Here is a 20,682-nt window from a genome sequence, read left to right on the forward strand (position 1 = left end):
ATATACTGTATGCCTTGTAATGTAGCTCTATAATAAAGTACTATCATTTGTTCTCAATTTAGTGCATGAGAATGGATGTGATCACCTGTGTTGCTGATTAAGTGTGGGATACAAAGATGTTTGTCTGCACTAGCCAATGTGACACATTTCATCCACCACCTCACTGATGAACATGCTTCTGGAAATCCAGTGCAGAGCAGTGGAGCTCAGCATATCTGTCACAGAATCCAGTTTCATCCTTTTTTCAGGAAGGTGAAGACAGGAGTGTGTTTGACTCTCCCGTGATTATGAATGAAGTCATTAGCACGGCTGGGGGTTACAATAAAACATCCCATATTTCTCTGCATTCATATATCAGGGCATCTCCGCCAATGCATCTCTGCCGACAGAATTTGGACTCATTACACATACATTTCAAAATATCTTAGTCTGCATTGCTCTCAAATAAAATGCGTTCTTTAAGTCTTAAAAGTGTCCATTAGATTTCATAACCAGGTTTAAAATAGGTATTCCAGCCTTTCTAACCCTCTCTAAAGATATTCTGTGTTTTCCCCCAAAATGGTGTCTTTTCATTTTGTTTTTTATTGTGTCCTCAAGTAACGCTCACCCTGGTTGCTTCCTAAATTGCCGATGATTTATTTCATGGCATAAATATCTGCATGCTCACTTCTGTCTGTATTGTCCATTCGTTGCTTCACCTTTTCATCAGTCGAGCACAGCCGAAATGTTCTCTTGCTTTTTAAAATGAACTGAGTAGCAAGGGTATGAACTGGTTGTCTTACGTCCCTTATGTGAGAGACATGCCCTGGACTTAGGCCTCACGCCTTTTGTTTAATTTTCCTAAGATGACGAATTTCACTGATGTAGTCACAGAATATTCATCTCAGAACCGGAGAAAACAGAGATGCATAACCTCTCTATGGGAGTTATTAGTCAAATACCAGACTCAGTCAAGCTTCATCCTTGAGCTTGCTGCTCCCTTTGTTATTATGTGAGCTAGTGTGGGACTGCTCCCCTTGTGTAAGTGGAAGTAACGTTCTACTCTAACTTGTGTTTGTTTCTTGTCTTTGTATTTCATTGCCTAGGTATCATGACAAACAGGAAGTGACCAGTAACTTCCTGGGAGCCATGTGGCTAATTTCAATAACCTTCCTTTCGATTGGTTATGGAGACATGGTGCCTCACACTTACTGCGGGAAGGGTGTGTGTCTACTGACGGGGATCATGGTAGGTAGATCCCACCCACCTTGAAAACGTGAGCTCAGAAAGTTGCAGCTCTTCCTGGGTTGTCTGTTCTCGCATTGCACCTGTCACCTGTGTGATCCACTATTCTCTTCTCTCTTCTGATTGCATGCAACGATCTTGGGTTTCTGTGGAGGGACAATAGTGCCAAGAATGAAAATGTCTTCTCTCTGGGCTATAACTAAAAAAAATCATTCTATCCTAGAAATGCTGTTCAGTTCATTACTAATTAGTGTGCCTATACACTGAATCAAGTCCCCTGTGTGATGAGAATTCTACGTTTGTGATGCTTTTAACTTTAAACTAATAGGACAACTTTTGATCATACACCCTGGAAACACAGGGAAGACACACAGACATGCACAACATATCAGCAGGTCTCTGGACCATAGGAGGGAACCAGAGCACTAAAAGGAAACCTACGCAAACACAGGAACATACTGTACAAACTCCACACAGATCTCACCCCAGGAATTGAACAAAGAACCAGTGTATCACCATGCTGCCCATTTTTGACTGTCATACAAAAGCTAACTGTTTTATCTACATAATATTTATTTTAAATGTGTTTAAAAAATTGGGATTCCATTAATACATGAAAATAAAACACCAGATCAAAGCATTTCTTTAGACCTCTTTAGCTTTTTTTCTGCCAGCTGTAAGCTGCTGGTTCTGTTGGTCTTTTTCTTGTTTTTAAGACCAGACAAATGGCTACTAAAAGCCAAGCTAGAACTGTTCTGACTTTTCACTTTTATTTTTGCGCTTTGGGTTTGTGTGTCGTAAGAATAATTCTGCCTCGTTTCGGCAGGGAGCCGGCTGCACTGCTCTGGTGGTTGCCGTAGTAGCCAGGAAGTTGGAGTTGACCAAGGCCGAGAAACATGTCCATAACTTCATGATGGACACCCAGCTCTGCAAACGAGTGAGTGAGAAAACCCGGACATCCCAATGTCCATTTAAAGCTTCCTTTATCCAGTACAGGGTTGAGGGGGAGTCACCGTTTATCCCGAAGAAACAAGCAAGAGGCACGATACACCTTGAACAGAACGCCAGTCCATCACAGGGCACATATAGACAGAAACACCCAAAAACCCTCTCACAGCAGGACCAATTTTCACAGAGGCCAACTAACTTACCAGTATGTCTTTGGACTGTGGGAGGAGGCTGGAACATTCTGAGGAAACCCACGTAAACCCGAGGAGAACATACAAAATCCACGCGGATAGCACCCCAGGAATAGAACCCAAGGTCCCAGTGCCAGCGTATGTGATAGTGAAGTTTGAATAAAATGTAAAAATGTAAAAGTGAAGTCCAGACTAAAACCACAGTGGCTTAATGGAACAGATATCACTGGGATAGAGCTCATTTTGGTATCTGTAGCGTTAAGTGGATTAGAAAGCTTGTGAATCTCACGTAAAATTGGACACTGGTCCATTGCAGGGACCATCCCCCCAATAATAATGGTCCCCATTTTTATAGCTGAGCAACTGGGGTACAATTCCTCATTCAGGGTCCAACAGCAGTGTATGCAGTGTCAGAGACTCAAACCCACAGCCAGCCAGTCTTGAATGAAGGTCATTAAATGCAAACTGGTCTACAATTCAGAGCCAAGCAGGAGATGACCCATTTTAACAATTTTTTTCCCCCTACAGGTCAAAAACACGGCTGCAAACGTACTCAGGGAAACATGGCTCATCTACAAACACACAAAGCTGGTGAAGAAGATCGATCACGCCCGAGTCCGAAAACACCAGCGCAAGTTCCTGCAGGCCATTCACCAGTAAGTACCCCGGGCTGGCCAACGACCAGAACAAGGCAGCAAGTAACCTGTCTGTAGAGCACCTGCAGGAGATTTAGTCTCATGGTTCAAGATTAGTTCATCTTGAGTACACTACCTTCCCAATGAACTGCTATAGAGCACCCAGGAGGTTAAGCTTAATATCCTTTCCCATCTTAAGTGGTTTATAGGCCCAGAACCTATCCTAGCTTCTAGGGCATGCATGAGACAGAATGTAATCATGTTGATGAATGGACAGAGTGCACACACATGTCATGCACAAAGGATTGCCTTCTTTTTTAAATAAAAAACCTGCAGGCCAGCTTTCAAAAAGCATTTTTCTCTCCTTTTGTTCAACACTACAGTTAAAAACATAAGAATGGTTACAAATGAAGGAGGCCATTCAGCCTGTCCAGTAATTTCAGATCTCAGCACTAGTTGAAAATAATCTTTACTATTATAGTAAATTATAATACTATTATTCAGTATTGACTAAGGATATTCAAGTTGTGTCTTCATTGGAAGACACAGAGAGTGGAGAATAAAATCTGTTTTGGACACATTTATTAAACATTTGTAGACATCAGAAAAAGAAAAAATAATCCCATCAAGTCTACCTCCAGCAAACGTTGAGTGGTTTGTATAACGTACAGCTGTATCTATAAAATGTGTTGTGTTTATGTCCATTAGTGTATGAACAGGACATCAGTACATGCCTAACGTGGCGAGATCAGTAGGAGATCAACATTGGTCAATCATTAACCAAGTGCGTGTCATGGAAGATTGGAAAAGTTGTTTGGCAGTATTATAAATTTAGGAGACTAAAACCACTTGTGTCTGCACCATCTAATGGTTTATTGACACCAGAAATGGCAATCCACTTTTACAGAATTAGCAATTGTGTAACTAAAAAGCATTAACATATCCTTAGTGGTAACCAAATGTAATTTATGATGTGACAGAACCAATTAGTACTCTGTAATGTCGCTGAGAAAAGAATGGAAAGATTTTCACCTATAACACTCTCCTGAACATAAAAGTAAAAAGTCTAGAACAACATTAGAATATAAAGAATAGTATATGAGTTGCATTCACCCCCAAAAAGGAAATTGTGCATAAAAGTTTATGGAGTGCATTACAGTGATCTTTCTAAAAAAGTGTAATATCAATTTTGATGGATATCTCTCATGTTGGTATGAGTCTGGCATTGTTATAGACTATATACAGTAGTTCCCTTTAAAGGAGGCACTGCTCCCTGTGTTTTAGACTAGATCATGCCTTTCTCCTACCTTCCTGTGAGATATCCTTTGTAGCAGCTCTGTTGAACATAATGGTGAAGGGGCAGTTTATGTCAGCCATTGTTTTTTGTTTTCTTTTTGACACGCATCTCATCCTGACCCTTGAACATGTTGAGATTTGGTGCTTCTGCTCAGATCTTCTTTTGTCTTTTGGACTGTTTGCTTTTTCCTGAGAGAGAAGAAGGACCTGAACGAAGAGGAACTTAGGTTGGGGAACGTTGATTCATGTTGCGCAAGCTTCAACACACCATCCTTACTCTAGCACTTGACTAGTGCCTGTCACAGTGCGCCTGTGTTTTACTTCCCCCACCCAACACACTTCCTCTCAATCAGGTCCTACTGGAATACTCCTGCTATTAGAACCTCAGCAGGACAATTAGTTCTGTGGAATTCCCTTAAAAGCAAATAAATATCATGATGAAGCAACACAGGACGTAAACTGCTCCTGCCCCATCTGTTTTAATACAACAAAGCAGGGAACCTAAACCCTGTTCTTTGCCAAGTCTGTCATGACATCTGTTCTACCTGCTGCAGTTTGACAGTAACCCTTTTGTTCTGAATGTTTTTGTTTTATCCAAATCTTTATAACCCCCAAAAACCATCTTCCACCCAAATCATAATGTTAAGACCACCCCTACCCCTGCCCCAACCTTGCACCCTGCTGAGAGCGAGAGAAGTCTAAGAGTTAACCTGTTTGTGTAAGTTGTGGTTTTTAAACTTGTACTGTGTTCTGTCTTTGTTTTGCTCAATCACTGCAGAGCTCAAAAGTAAGTTGCGTCTTCTGTGTTCCTCGTGTCCTATCTTTTCTCGTCGCTGTTTCTGAACATGATTGACGTGCATGAGGTTTGAAGCTGGATGCTGATTTGATTTCTTTTCTTTTTTTTTTTCCTCCCCTGAATGGAACAAAAAAAAAAGAAACAAGAGTGAGTCTGATGTGGTGGATGCAAAGCGCTTGTTAAAAAAAAAAAGCATCTTTCGAGCTGGAAGTATAGCAGCTTTCCCCAGAACCCATTCATCAATAAACATGTCCAGATCTCCATACTATCTCGCATTGACCCCTAAATGATAATCAATTGTAAATTTACAGCAAAGCACCTGCTTTGAATCAATATAGTTCTCACTATGTGCAGATCTGTACTGTAACTGGGCTTTGATAATCCATGTAAACACCCAAATCATTTGATCACCCTCCTAAAGAGACTGACCATGTTAAATCAGAATGTTTCTTCTTGTTTCCTTCATAATAGATAAATCCCAAATTAAATGTCGGGGGGATCTTAAACCACTTAGCCATTTTACCCTAAAATTGTATTATTGGCTACATTAATCAAAGGTCCTGCCAAGTTAATAGTAGCATCTGCAGTTTAAGTAATGCTCTATAGCAGTGGTTCTCAAACCTTTTGGACCAAGTACCACCCCTGATCAAACCAAAGCATCCAAGTACCACCTACAAGTCATGTTCTCATACAGTAGGAACCCCAGAAAATCTCAATGACCAACATGAGCGCGCACACACACATTCACACACATATAATAAAAACAGCACTGGAGAGGCACTGCTCCTTATGGTGGACTTGCACTGCTTCATATCTTTAAGTTTCCTTTGAAAAAAATCAACATGCTTATCCTTCAAGAGCGCATGTTTCGTGGTAAAGTGCCGCCTCAGATGTGCTGGCTTCATGCTTTCATTGCTGAGAATCTCACAGCATATGACACACTGTGGTCTCGGCTTTTCTTCCATCCCAGTGTAAGTAAATCCCCAACTTAAATCATTTGGATCGTACCACCTTGATGCTGTTTTCCGACGCTTGCTAACACTAGCAGTGCTGTCTGTGTAATACTTGATTTTTGTGAGGTATTCATTTTCGATCATTTGTTCTGTTGGCGAATCTGGCCCTAAGCTGTTTCTCTGAAAGCTTGAGAGGAGTATAAACACTCAAGTATTTGCGCGCGCTGTATCGACATAGCTAAGTATGTAGGCAGCGTATTTGACACATAAACTAATTTGATTAAAATAGAAAATATGAAAACCCGTCTCAAGCTTCCTGAAACCGCTTAAGTAAATTACAGACGAACAATTTACTTTTTTTTTTCATTATTCAATTTTTAATTCCCAATGTTTCAGTGCACACAACAAATTTCCAGGGTCATCTGGCGTACCACCTGGGTGTGATCCAGAGTACCACAGTTTGAGAACCACTGTATAGTACTGCAAAAGCCCTTTAAACACGTGTTGCCCTCTTACTTTGCTGTTATAGCCAAATGTAAACCCAGGACTCACAAACTGCGCTAGAGCTCTGTCATAACAAGTACGTATAAATACCCACTACCTGCCAGAAGATTCTGGGAGCTAGCCTTCTCAGGTTTATTCCTCTGCATGTTCTGCACAAGTGGCCTGAACTATACTATAGCCATGGAGTTGGTGCAAGATTCTATGGAGCTCTGGCTTAAGAAAGATGCTGTCCTGCAATGACTCTCCCAAACCCTGTAAGGAACTTTGGGAGCCCATCATGAAGACAGGGTGGGTTGCGGTGGGGGTGGGTGACAGCTTACATTGAAGAGCAACTGAGGAGTGGGGGGTGGCAACAGGGGAAAGGAACACTTGGGCAATTATCCAGCAGATTGAGCAGGGTAATGGGAGCACTGTTAAGATAACACTGCATGGTAATTGCATACTTCATGGATGCAGAAACTGTGGTTAGTTAATTACTCTGTAATGATGGAACACTCCGACGAGCATCGGCTCATTCTGTGTTTGCCACGCGGAGCTGATCTCTCTTAATTGCATGCTCGTTTTTCTAAACAAAAAGAGGTAGCTGATGGCATCTGCATTTTGCTGTTGTTTTCCACCTTACTGTGCGCGGCTCCCATGATGCTGTGCTGCATATTCCACGCAGGTTGTCATTTGCCGTGAGAAACAAAGGGTGATTGCGGAAAAAAAAGACCTGGAACACATGTTGGTGTTAATCAACAAGCTACAGAACACTGTCACTAAACTGCTTCCTCCAGACTAGGGGAATGTGGGTATTTCTATATCCCAAAAAGTCGTCTGCATTTTTTAAGCTAACAGGTATCACCTAAGAATGAAAGAATCCTCTCGAAATGCAGTTGCAAGATGACGTTTCCTGCTTTTTCTGCAATCTGTTTCGACATGTTTTTTTCAATATCAACAAATGATAATGAGAAAGTGTCTTTGCACATTTCGAATAGCTTCTCTGCAACAGGATCTTTCTCCATTTTCTGTGATACCTGTCTGCTTAAAACGGTCTGAAAGGGATTGTTTGGGAAATACAAATATCAGCACTCCTGTACTCACCAGACCCCTTTTTTCAGTCGGTTTTGAAAATGTACTTGAAAGAATAGTTACATTGCACAGAAAATTATCTCAGCACCATTGAACTAATAGCAGAGAACAATTACCATTGAGGTGTTCAATAAGTGAGTTTAATGACAGAAAAATGCAGATGTATGTTGCTTTATACTAACCAACATCTTGAATAGTCAGCTACACAACTATACTGTTTTTAAGCATTACAATTTGTGTATGATCAGCATGTGTTGTATATTAATTATGTAATACATCAGCGCTTATAACAAAGCACAAAGTTCACTTTAAGCTTAAAGGTTCATTGTCTATGGCAAATTTATTTCAACAAGAATCCCGACAGAACATATCAGATTTCTCTATGTATCTATTCATTTATTTATTTGAAAGATGGAACAACATGCCAGAAAATAAAAAATCAATTTCACAAATGATTTCACGCATCAGGAAAAATTGATTTGAAAGTAGAGTTTTAAGAATAATTGAAGAATGTGCTTGGTATGCTTCATTAGCTTCACAAACTCTTAATTAAAAGGAAGGCTATGTAAACTGTAGGCAAGTGAGCAAAAGATGAGTGTCTTCAGTTTAGGGCCTCTAAATTACAAAGTGTTTGAAAAATGCTTTTTCAGATGCTTTTTAAGATGTGATACACTAACAGTGCATTTAAAGAGAGTTAACAGCTCTGTGATTAGTATTGGTAAAACAAAGTCATGATAAAAGGTATGTATATTTGTGGGTGAACTCCCGAGGTGTGATTCAGTATTTAGAATTTTGACTTTGAGTAGCTATAAATTGCTCTAAAGATATATTGTAGGCCATTATTAAATCAAACCTTTGCTGTACCAGTTGAACATCACTAGCTGACTGGGACTGAGATGACAGTATGCAGTTAGCAGATCGCTGTCAGGATAGAACTGCGATGTAAGTCATCCAGTGCTCCCTAGACTCCTGTGATTGGCCAGACTTGCACTGACCTCAGTGAGAGATGCACTGCTCCTCCAATCGGTGGAACCTCAGCTGTCGGGCACTGTGCACCTTTCAATATATCCAGCCACAATTCCAACAATTGGGGATTCCAAAATAAGCAGCTGTATAAAAAAATATTTTTTGTTCACTTCAAAGACGTTTCTTGCTTTGATAGAATCCCTTCTCCAATTATTGGCACTCATTCAGAGACAGACGGGTAGGTCTAGGTTTTTATTTAATCCAGACTTTAGTTTTAAGTGTGAATGCACCCTTAATTTTAAAAAAGAACGACATATTTGGTACCATAAGTAGATATGGTGTAATGTAGAGGCAGACAGAAGCCCGAGCACTCATAACCATTCCTCCAGTATCAACATTCAGGATCATAAATCAGTTTGCAGCCATGGGCGAGCAGTAGAAAAGGTGTGTCCTTAAAGTGTTGTCCCAGTTCAGATTCTATATTTCTTCTTAATTACAAATGTATGTGTCTGGAGTTTTCTTCCAAACCTTTTAAAGCTTTTAAAATCTCATTCAAAATGGGTTTGTTAATGGTAAACATAATTCAACATGGTCTGTTCCTCACAGATTTCAGGGAGCAACCTACCAAATTCACAGTTCTGGAAAAACACTCCTTTTATGCCTATATCTAATTGATTCTACCACTTGTTTCCTTACAAACTGTATTTGTGCTGTAGTGTTAAAATTGTTTTATAAAGGTTTCTAATAAGAATTGCTTCATGAAATAGCTGGTGCAATGCAGAATTACAGTATATATTCCCTATACACCCTCTCCTCAGGTTATGCAAGACTCAAATTATATAAATTCCTCTTTACATAAAAATCTGCCATGGGTTCCATCATAAAACTTTATTAACATTTATGTAAAGTTTCCTAGAGAGGTCCTGTCCGGAGTGACCTTAATGTCACGAGCAATCACAGAGCTCTGTTTCACACCCGGTCTCACTTGCTCTTGTGCACATGTGGTGACCTCTGCATATCATCTTTGTGCTTTTTCACTGAAAATTGTGAGTATTACAATCGTATTGGGGAAGCACCCAAGTGATTTTATTATTTACTCTGTATTATACAGTATTTTGTATTTAATTACTTAACGGCACAATGCTATACAGTAATGTATAGTATTCATAAATTCATTAAAAGGTATTTTCCCTTCTTTAATCTACTGTACTCTATATTATTTAATTGTATACCATATTTGGTGTGTAATAATAGGCTTTTTTTCATTCATCGTTAATTAATTTCTCCCCTTATATAAAAAGGGAAGTTTCCTTTTATCCGTCTATCTCCTTCTGTCATAGCCCATTAACCGTTAAAGCACAATAAACCCCATAATAATAAATAATGGGGGATCTCTGCTATGCTATGAGGGGTGACTCTCTATATGTGTTCACACAGAGGCTAAGAATGGGCTGCTTGCAACATGTGTACAATCTGGGCTGTGTAAAGACTTGCTGAACAGAAATCTTGTGCAACCCATGGCATGGGTGTATAGAAATTCCAGGGTCAGGGTCTGTTTTTAAGGAATCGATCACCAGTGTTAGTGGAGCTCATTGGATCAGGACCAGATACATCACAGTGACATGAATTGCTCGCTTGAAGGCAGACAGCAAAGACAGAAATGAAGGGCGGCAAAGACACAAACCCCTGTCCATAAAAACCCAATGTCTTAAGATCACGGGACATTTCAGTTGTCTGTGTGTCGTTGTCCTGTTTTGTTTTCCTGTTTTCCTGTCCTCCATGGCTTTACTGAGTCTGGGTCGGGTGGGCAGGCGCGCTGGCAGAATTGGCTACAGTGACCCCAGGAAGTAGAATACAGTCCCTTGACCTCTCCCAAACCTGCAATACAGCCCAATTAACTACAGTTTTACAGTCCAGTTACTCATAAAACTACCCTTTACTAAACAAATCCACTGCATATGTCAACAAAACCTTTGGCAACATTGGTGAACTTTACTATTTAAGTGTGTATTATAATATCTGTGCACTGATTTGTAATATAATAATTTAGTGTTTGGGGAGTTAAATTTCATCGGGTAAAAAAACATGTATAAGAAATTCAAACTTCGGTGTGGAGTTCCAACAACCCCTGATGTCAGATGATATCACTGACGGAGCCCCAAAGCAGCACTTCAGACCTGTTTGTTGGCTCTTTTCCCAGTCAGAAGAATATTACTGAATATGATTCATAATATTTTTCTAAACTAAAAGCGTGCCAAAAAAAAACCAGCAACTTGCACTGCATGTTTTTCAGAGGGCCGCAGTGGTGAGCATTGCTGCCTCAGAGCCGGAGCCCCGGGTTCAATTCCAGACCTGGGGTGCTGTCTGTGTGGAGCTTGCATGTTCTCCCTGAGTTTGCGTGGGTTTCCTCTGGGTGCTCTTATTTCCTCTCACATTATTTCCTGGACAGTTAATTGTCCCAGGTGTGAATTTGTCTGCCCTGTGATGGACTGGTGTCCTGTCCAGGGTGTGCCCTGTGCCTCTCACTTGCTGGGATAGGCTCTGGCTCCCCTATGACCCTGGATTGGAATAGCGCTCAGAAAACGGATGGAAGGAGAAACATTTCGAGTGATTGTAGTGTTGAATGCCACATTGGGTGACTGTGACAACTTGTAAGGAAGTTGGCAAGGAGATTTCTTCTTTAACAGAAGTGTACCATGTGTGCCACAGGCCTGGGTTGAGCCCTGTGCAGACATTAAAAATAGTCTGCTAAAGTCACCTCTTAGCCATGTCACGACAAAAATACCTTCCAGAATTCTGTGCATCTCGCTCACCTGAGCACCAATGTAAACTTATGTTTGTGAAAAACAGGTACATCAGTTTAGAAATGGACCTGGTGGTTGAAGCAAAAGCCAAATTGATCAGAAATGGGCAATAACAATTAGCGAGCAAGATTGATAGGTTTAATTAATTGCCACGTCTTGGAATCTCCTGTTGATCCAAACTGCCTTAGCCACTCTATCCCAAGTATTGACAGCCTGTGAGTAGTTAATGTAGTTAAACAGGTTCGTTTTCTCCATCTCTTTTAGTTAAGCAATGAGGGTTTAATGTAAATGTCCAATTAGATCTGACAGGTGTGTCTCATTCTGCTCGCAGTACTGGTTAACGAGTATATCCCTCGCATGAATGACAGGAGTGTGCACTTTTTCAGGAGAAAGGGCATTTTGGTTTAGATTTTGTTGTTGGTTAGCCATGTGTCGTGTCATTGAAGGACTACAAAAGTCTTTATCATCAAATGTTATTATCAGTTTAGTTTTGATTTGAGAGAAACGCAGCCTAAGCCACAACCAGACTAAGAAGTCTGCACAGAATTTTGGGAGGTGTTAAGAGAGTGTATTGAATAAAAACAAGCCAGTGATATCCAGAAGATGCCCTTTGGTTTTAAAAAGCTTGTTTGGTGCAATGGGTCTCAAATCCATAAAGTCAGGTGTGGAGAGGTTGACATACTTCACTTACCCTTGGGCTCTAATGCTGTTACATTCTACCTATGCTCCCTAATTGCTATAAAACTTTTAAATTAAACACATAAACTGTATAAGTGTCTATATACAATTCCCCAGTATACAACAGGATTTATCCCTTATTCTCTCTTTGTTTGGGATATAGCATGATTTATACCCTTAAATGGACAGGTGGATTCTCTATGACTACAGGGCTTATCCTTCAGTAGCAGCAGTAACAGTAACGGTAGTAGTAGTTAATAATAATATGATAATAAAAATAATTCCTTACACTTATCTAGTGCTTTTCTGGACACTCCACTCAAAGCACTTTACAGGTAATGGGGATCCCCACCAGCACCAATGTGCAGCATCCTTTAGACCTGCAGCATCCAATGTGCAGCATTCAGTGTGTAAATTCTTTATTAGACCGAACCTGTTCGTTGTTTAATACCTTCAACCTTCTTAATTCTCCTCCACACCATCCCTGTGCTTCTTCTTTTCACCTCCCTTTTGGCTTCAGTTCATTAAAGCCACCAAAAATATTGCAGAGGACCCCCTCCCCCCCGTCTCCCATCTCTTCAGCGCCGGTCGAATGGGGACCCTTCTTGGCCCAAGCTGAGAAATAAAAAAAATTTGAATCCAAACTGTCCTGGGCTCCGACAGCTTAAAGAAAAAAAACACGAGCGCGGGAATTTTCTGAGATATCCAAAACACCTGCTGAGCATCAGGCTTAGAATAAGGATATAATAAGGAATATGAAATCAGCTTAGAAGGATGCAACTGTGAGGGAATCTTAAACCTTTCGGAAGAGGTTCTCGTCTGGGCGTCAAAGCCCAGCTGTATTTAGGGCTGTTTCTCCCCCAAGTCCCCCCACCCCAGCTTCTGCCAGTTCTCCGGCACCACAGCCTGCTCTGTCTAGCTCACCCTTGCTTTCGTCACTGTGCCTCCGCTCCGACCTCATCCAGACTGCAACGCTGTCTCACACACTGCCAAGGAACCAAGGCTGCGTGGGTGTGGGAGCAGATGGGACCAGTGAGATGTCTGAATGCCCTGATGGGGTTTTTGCCTCTTGCGGCCGTTGCATGTTTGGTATGGCATTCTGGACTGGGAATGTTTGCATGCGGACTGGTCTCTCCGTGTCTGGCGAGAGCTCTCCTGACAAGCGATGTGTTGCTCTCCCCTTCCTGCCCCCCCCCCCCCCGATCCCACCCCCCACTCCCGATCACCCGATCACCCTCCCCATCCCCTCCTCCAAACCTCACCCCCACCCTCTCTCCAGACTGCGCAGCGTGAAAATGGAACAGAGGAAACTCAACGACCAGGCAAACACGCTAGTGGACTTAGCCAAGGTGGGTGTGTTGCATTATCTCACGTTTTACTTCAGCTGTCGCATGGCAGCTTCAGGCTCGGAACTTCCTGTACCTTACCTGGCATCGTGGGAAATGCTCGGACTTTGCCATTGGTTAAAAACAATCTGGCGGGGAATTTTCTTTTCATGATAGGATTTGATTAATTATTTTAGCCCTCTATTGAAATGGGTCGATAGTATTAGCTACACATTCACAGTGCATTCCATTATCATGATTAAATAGAAGCTGTTCGCTGACATTTCCTGTGGAAAACAATCCTGTAGTAGGAGTGGCATTTTCATTCAGATGATTAAGCAGTGAGAATATGAAATTCTGCTTTATCAGCTGTTGCAATCCAATAGCTGAACGCAGTGTGATTGCTGGATGGAAGCACAACATTAGGAGTTCATGTTGGGAGGTAATGAAAATGTCTTCTGAAAGTTGTGTTAAATGGCACTTAACACCTCTGTTATGTTATACTAGTAGCAGGAATTGCAGCCAATCAATAAAGCCCACTAAGACACTTTGCGGAAACGTCAATGAAACCACTGCTGAGAAATGTAAGGAAACGAAGGAAGGAGGGAACGCATCTTCTAAATTGCAGATTAACAGTTTGGAAAAGTAACGTCCATTGATCCCATCAATGGAAAGATAACTTCTTGGCTACCCACTCTTTATGTTAAGCTGCACATCTGTTTTCTCAGATTTGGCCAGCATCATTGGGTGGATGTTAACATGTATTCGTTTCCATTGTGTTTTTTTTTTGGTTAGGAATGAGATATTGTTTCAAATCAGAATAAGTGTCTTGGTTTCTGAAAGTAAAGGATGCATCGATCCCATTTTAGGTATATTTGTTTACATGAAATAAGTGATTTGTTTCCCACAATGGAGCTGTAGGACCACAACAAAGAATTTTTTAAAAATCCAAGTAACTTGTCAGGCACACACCTGTTTTGCTGGGTCAGCACTCCATGGTGCCAAAGATTCTCTCACCTCTAACATTCTGGCGCGTTCCGGTCAGTTTTGGGAGAAATTGCTTGGTACCTTGTTTAGAGGGACAATGTTTTGGTGTTTGGCCCCTCTGACATGTCTGTGGCAGCTTTTCCGTCTGGCTTCCTTGAGGATGCGATCTGGCACGGCTGTCATTTCTCTAACAGCCTGCGAGTACAGGCTGGGGCCTGGCTGCTCTTTGACCCCTGCTTGTGTTCGCAGACGCAGAATGTGATGTACGACCTGGTGTCGGAGCTGCAGGAGCGCAGCGAGGAGCTGGACAAACGCATCGGGACACTGGAGGACAAGCTGGACTCCATCACGGGCAGCCTGCAGGCCCTACCCGGCCTGCTCACCCAAGCCATAACGCAGCAGCAGAGGGACTTCCTGGACGGCTTCGCTCACCGTTTCCGGCCGGCCTCCCTGGGCTCGGAGCGCTCGTGGACCCCGACTCGCCGCCGCCGCTCGCCCTCCACCGCCCCACACACGTCCTCGGACAGCGGCTAGCCCCGAGCAGCCGGGGGGGGGAGGGGGCCGCGCGCCCGATGAGAGCGAACGATGACGAGACTCGAGTTCGAACACAAGAATGGAAACGCAAATCAAACAGAAGAACGGTAGAGAATATGGTTTATGTTTAGCCATTGTATGGCTGTTCAAGTTAGCTTTTTTGTAAAGCCCTTGTATAGTTACTGACTGAGTTCAGGGTGCTGGGGTGAAGCTGGCTATCACACCTGAAAGTCCTTAACCCAGACGGGAGGAACGATGGCGAAAACTGCCACTGCCCTGCAAGACAACGGCAAGAGAGCCCGTGGCCGGGAGTAGATCTGTCGGCCCTGAGGGATGAGGAGGCGCGCGGGAGCAGGGATGGATGTGCAGTGGACTTTCCTCTTACACTTGAGGAGCACCAAAGCTCTTCCAGAAACCAGGGTGGGAGCAGAAGTTCTTTGGAAGCTCCAATCCGTGCATTTAAGGGATGCGAGCGGGATAGGGCAGTGAAGGTGCCGTCGCTGTCCACTCTGAGCTGTAAAGCTCGCAATAACCCTTCAATTAGAGGCAGATATATTTGCCCTCATCTGAAATCTGTGCCGAAAACCTGCAAGAAATTAATGACAAATTTGTCTTCGTATGACATATTATACCATAGGCAACTAGCGTCCGTTCAGCCAATTCAGTTGCCCAGTTAGGGACACTTAAACATGGCCAAACAAGACCTGAACCGTTTATCGCTTGACGTCATTTTCCTCATCAGTCGCACTAGCAGAATCTACGGGTGATGTCGATCGCTGATCCCAAAGCTTGCTCAGCTCACAATTCATATGAGGGTGGATGTTTTATTTTTTCTATTAAATTTAAACAAGACATCCAGACAAATCTTCTTTCCAGAAGAACTGCCGGCATGTGTCGTACACAATGCTCATAAATACAACGGTTAAGATCATTCTGGTTAATAATAAAATTGTCCCAAAATCAGGGGGCAGTGAATACTATTGGCTATTGGGAATAATAATATTTCCTTGCATTTGTATTGCACATCTCATGCCAAAGGATCTCAAAGTGCATTACAACTATAACCCTTCTAGGAGCAACATGAACGCCATTAGCTTCACCACACAGCAGATCAGACGTAGAAGTGAGAAATTGCTTCTCTAGTTTAATTAAGGGGAATACCCAGGTAGAACACATTGAACAAGCCAGTCAAAATGGAATTTAGCAGGATTGCCAGGACACTCCTACTCACAAGAGCAGTGCCATGGGGCTTATATAGACCACAAGAAGCCAGGACTATGCATTAACATCTCATCTGAAGGACAGAATCTTCTGCACTGTCTCCTGTCACCATAGCAGGGACACATTCATTTAGGCAATTCTGTCCCGGGGGGCTCTAATCCACCAGTACAGCTCACAGCAGTAAACTGGTTTTGTGCAGTAGTCTATCATCCCAGTACTTTTCAGGCCCATTCCCTGCTTATCTTCTGAGTTCAGGCTACGGGCTGCTAATGCTTCTTGTTTTCTGCTAGTGAGGACTGAGTGGTTGCCAGCTAGAATTCAAAGGGAGTTAGATCCTATTGTTTGTGTAAAGTGCACGGAGCTATTTCCCATGAAAATATGAGGTAAATACTCACACGAGTGGATCTAATCTGTTTGTAAACAGAACCTGAATTAAGCCAGGTAAACTTTGTACTCCTCCATTAAGGCAGTCGTTCAACCATAAAATTGGTAGATCAGAAAACAAAAAGAATTAAGATGTCTCCACCCATGCATTCCTCAGTGCAGCAAGAGATGTGAAGGTCATTGATCATTAGAACAGAGGGACTAATCAATTTCTGTTTCACCTGACTGATTTGTTTTCTCACATCATGTGGTTCAGTTACATTTTCCACCTACGTTCAGGTATGTCAGCAAAAAGCCGGTACCGTGAATTTAAACAACATCTTTGTACGTGTCCCAGCAGAAGGCAGGTACTGCATTGCTGAGTTTTGAAAATTTCTCCAGAATCCAAACATTAACAATCCAGATTATATCCCACTGCCATTTTGAATTTATCCAAACCAATGATAGATGAGAGCTTCCAAAGATCTTCATGTTACTAAATGAGGAACCAATCAAATGTGTCTCTTTGCCAGGGCTTAAAGTCGATTGGAAGAGGACAGCAGGCCACACCCACTGTGGATGGGCGGTTTTGTGACAGAACTGAGAAACAAACCCCGCCCCCTTGCATGTTTCAATGCAACTGGTGATGGAGCTAACCTTCGGGATGGCTTTATGTTATGTTTTTTTCTTTTATCTTTTTTGTTTGTTTTTTACAGGAATTCCTTTTTTATCATTTAACTAGGGTTTTTTTTTAAAAACAAGTCAAAATCTAATGTTAAACTGAGTGGCAGTGAAAGTGATTGCTATGTCAAACACCATGCATTCCTAGTTCTACTGCATATATAGCATCAAGAGAAATACAGAAAAAAATCAAAGCAGAATACACATTTGGAATAAGCTGTAATTAGCCCATGATCTGGTGCCCATTTCCAAAACCAGAGTTGAAAGACCTCAAGTAAAAGATGTGTGGGCATCAGAAAGCAATGATGACAGAATGAATGTTTATGATGACATTTTACGGGTTTCAGATTTGAGAACTTTTTATTGAAGGGGGGATTTGACCCAATTTGCAAAGCTGTGACACATTTACTGAAGATTGGTACAGTATGTGGCAATTTTTTCTCCTAAAAGTTTAAAAGTGGTATTTGTCAAGTTGCTTTTAAATAGCAAAGATGGTCCAGAGTGACAGTGTCTTTCTGCTCTCTTTATCGTCTACTTGCAATACTCCCAAATTGTTCCTGTAATATGATATTTTGTCTTATTCATGCAAAAAAAGGAAGCAGTTGTGATGAAGCTGCTTGCTCTGAATCTTAATGGGACTTGATCCCAGGTTACCAGCCCATCAACAGGCCACATGCTACTGCTTTTACTGCAGGGATCTCAAACTCAGTTGCTGGAGGCACTGCAGTTACCTATTTAACATCTCACATCCTGGGCAGAAGTTTTAGAATTATGTGATAAATTAAATCATTAGGTCAGCTCAGGTGGAATAAAACCAAAAGACACTGGACCTTCCAGGAGCCGAGTTTGACAACCTCAGTCTACTGTGTTGCTACAGACTTGCACACTTTTATTGTTCTGGTTGTCATGGTGTAGGTCTGACTCTGCACAGTACTGCAGGGAGAAACACATGGAAATCGGTGCTCGGAATACAGGGATGTGCTGCACCTTTGTGAATGAGCAAGTCCTCCTGAAACTAGTGAGAACTGTAAAAAACCTCAGTTGCTGTTAAACATTAAGGTGACTACTGTAGAAAAAGTGTACTTGGTACTGTTTCAAAGAGCCACAGTTTCATCTCCTTCACATGGTAGCAAAGCAAGTCAGCATCATGATGCATTATGGGTAATTACATACGGTTTGATGTGGAATATCATCGTTGGGGACGGCATGTTTCAGAAGCTGAGAAATGCATCGTGCAGCAGGTCAGGTTGAACTCATGCCTTTACCTCCTTTGACGATGATGCTCTTTTAAAAGCCACTTTTTTTTCTTTCATTCACAACGGAATGATCCTAAACTGATTATTGTGATCCTCTATTGAGAGACAGATGATAAGTAACCCATTAAAACTCTCCTGCAGGAAATGATGCTAACTATTTACTTCTAAATCCAGCGGGCCCATACCAAACAAATTACAACACTGAAGACAGACAAATTATTGCAAACATCTGAAGTCTACATATTGTAATTAAAGATGTACTTGGAAGATGCAGTAGACATTATATAAAGGTACTGTATCTTACCACCATTTCTAAACAAACAGGTCTCAGTAGCAAATAAGATACTGAAATTCTAAAGTGGTGTTGCTTTCAGGAAACAGGAAAGTATGGGTCTACATTCACAAGACTGGCAGAACAAACCGTCTTGCTTTTATGTTTGCACCTTTGGTGCGTAACATGTTAAAAAAGCTCAGCTGTCATTCTGTGTCTAACCACATTATTCCTTCACAGAAAGGTCTATGCTGGAGCTAGAGCAGATTTGATATTCTTTTTATCTGGACAGGAAGTGTAGCCATTTTGGGCAGGAAGTTCCATTACTTGAGATGCAGCATAGCAATGACTTTTGTCCTCTATCTATACTAAACACGCACACTCATATGTGCCTACACTTAAAAGTGCACAGTGACCGATCTGGGCAGAGTGCATAACATTACACCTTTGAACTGTATACAGTATACTGCAGCAAAACCATTTAAAAGGCAGAACTTCTTCATGTGATCGGAAAAAGCTTCAGTTTTGAGCTGACATATGAAACATTGCTTCCAATACCATTTCTAAGCTTGGGTCTGAAATCTTTAGAATTAAAGTAACATTTTTGGTTAATATGACATCAGTTTAGATCTGGTGGACTCTGCAGTTAGCAAAAAGGCTATAGATTCCATATTCCAAACTAACAAACTATACATTATACTATTTCCTACTCCACTGTGAGTGTCAAGTTGGTGAATGTGGAACATCGAGGCCACGTGGAGATTTGTATAAATTGACCCGGGAAATGAAACCTGGCTTTTTGGGAGCTGAGATCTGTGGATGTCCATACTGAATAAGACGGAAGATTATCACCAATGTGGCCATTTTGGATCCCTTAAATTGTTCAAACCGGACAGAATTTGATAGTCCACGACAAGATCTGCGGTTATTTTGCTCATTTGTTATAAATGACGAAACAAAAAAAAAGTACAAAACCTTCTATGACATCCATAATTGATAGGATAATGTTTAAGCCCTTTTTTTCTCTTCAACGAGAAAGGGGGGATTTGTTTCCAAACACGTGCAGAAAAGCTGAGTTTCAGAGGCAGCTGAAAGCCATCGGCAAGCAGAGAGCTCTCGTGCAAGATGAGATGTGTGCTGTGGGAGTTTGAAATGGTAACTGTGTACATTTTCACATTGCAGGAAAGGTCCTGTGGCAGGCAGTGGCCAGTGGACTCTGTGAGTATGCCCTCAGTGAGGGTATCACAGGGCAGATGTGTCTACAGGAGAGTAAAAGCCAATCAGAGCTGAGTGACCCCCCATCACAAACACTCCACCCCCACCTTCGCTATATGCCAGAGTTTCAAAAGCCCCACAACAACACTTAGGGTGTCACCCCCAATCCCATTTAAACTCCCCAAACAGAGCCCACATACGGCTCAATTTGTGTACCTCCTGCCCCACCCCCAGCTTTGCCCCAGCATTTAGATTCTTACAACAGAATCCATATTCTCCTGTAATAGCCAAAAGTCACCGTAATGTAAAAAATAATACTATAATAATAAATAAAACAAAAAAATACATTGAAAAAGATGCAAGTATGTATCTATTAGACAATATTATTTCTCAGTAGTGACATCAGATGATTTATAATTTTTTTAACAGGAAAACAAATGAAATGTATAATTACTGTTTTATATGCACTGCCACGCCATGCATATCTAGTAGCACTGGAATAAAAAAGAACTGTAATGAATGGAAAATGGTAGCGCTGCTTTCTTGTCGTCTGATCATTAACAACAATGATGCCCAGCATTCGGTACCCATATGTGGTGGGGTGAGCCTTAACGCCGAAGAAAAGCATTCTGGGAGAGTAGTGCAATGGAGTATATGCAAATACACTGTGGAGGAATAACAAAAACCACCCCTGCAAGGACGGTGTTTATAAGTAATTGATTGTCAAATCACTCAGTGGGAAGTGAATCCTGACTTTGAGCAG

The 20,682-nt window shown here is 41.7% G+C and overlaps 1 protein-coding gene across 2 annotated transcripts in view; it reads left to right on the forward strand.

Moving 5' to 3' along the window:
* Positions 1–20,439, forward strand: part of kcnn1a (potassium intermediate/small conductance calcium-activated channel, subfamily N, member 1a) — a 70,846-nt gene extending 50,407 nt beyond the window's left edge. The window contains exons 5-9 of one of the 2 annotated variants that reach the window (XM_006639815.3): positions 1,086–1,227; positions 2,051–2,161; positions 2,892–3,019; positions 13,346–13,415; positions 14,628–20,439. In XM_006639815.3, coding sequence (XP_006639878.2) covers positions 1,086–1,227; positions 2,051–2,161; positions 2,892–3,019; positions 13,346–13,415; positions 14,628–14,912 — 736 coding nt within the window. In that variant the 3' untranslated portion in view covers positions 14,913–20,439. Of the gene's footprint in view, positions 1–1,085; positions 1,228–2,050; positions 2,162–2,891; positions 3,020–4,941; positions 5,270–13,345; positions 13,416–14,627 lie in introns of those variants that run through there. The other variant, XM_069186035.1, reaches the window with a different exon arrangement.
* Positions 20,440–20,682: the final 243 nt, after the last annotated feature.

The sequence above is a fragment of the Lepisosteus oculatus genome, chromosome 29 (genome assembly GCF_040954835.1).
Source record: "Lepisosteus oculatus isolate fLepOcu1 chromosome 29, fLepOcu1.hap2, whole genome shotgun sequence".
Lineage (NCBI taxonomy): Eukaryota > Metazoa > Chordata > Actinopteri > Semionotiformes > Lepisosteidae > Lepisosteus > Lepisosteus oculatus.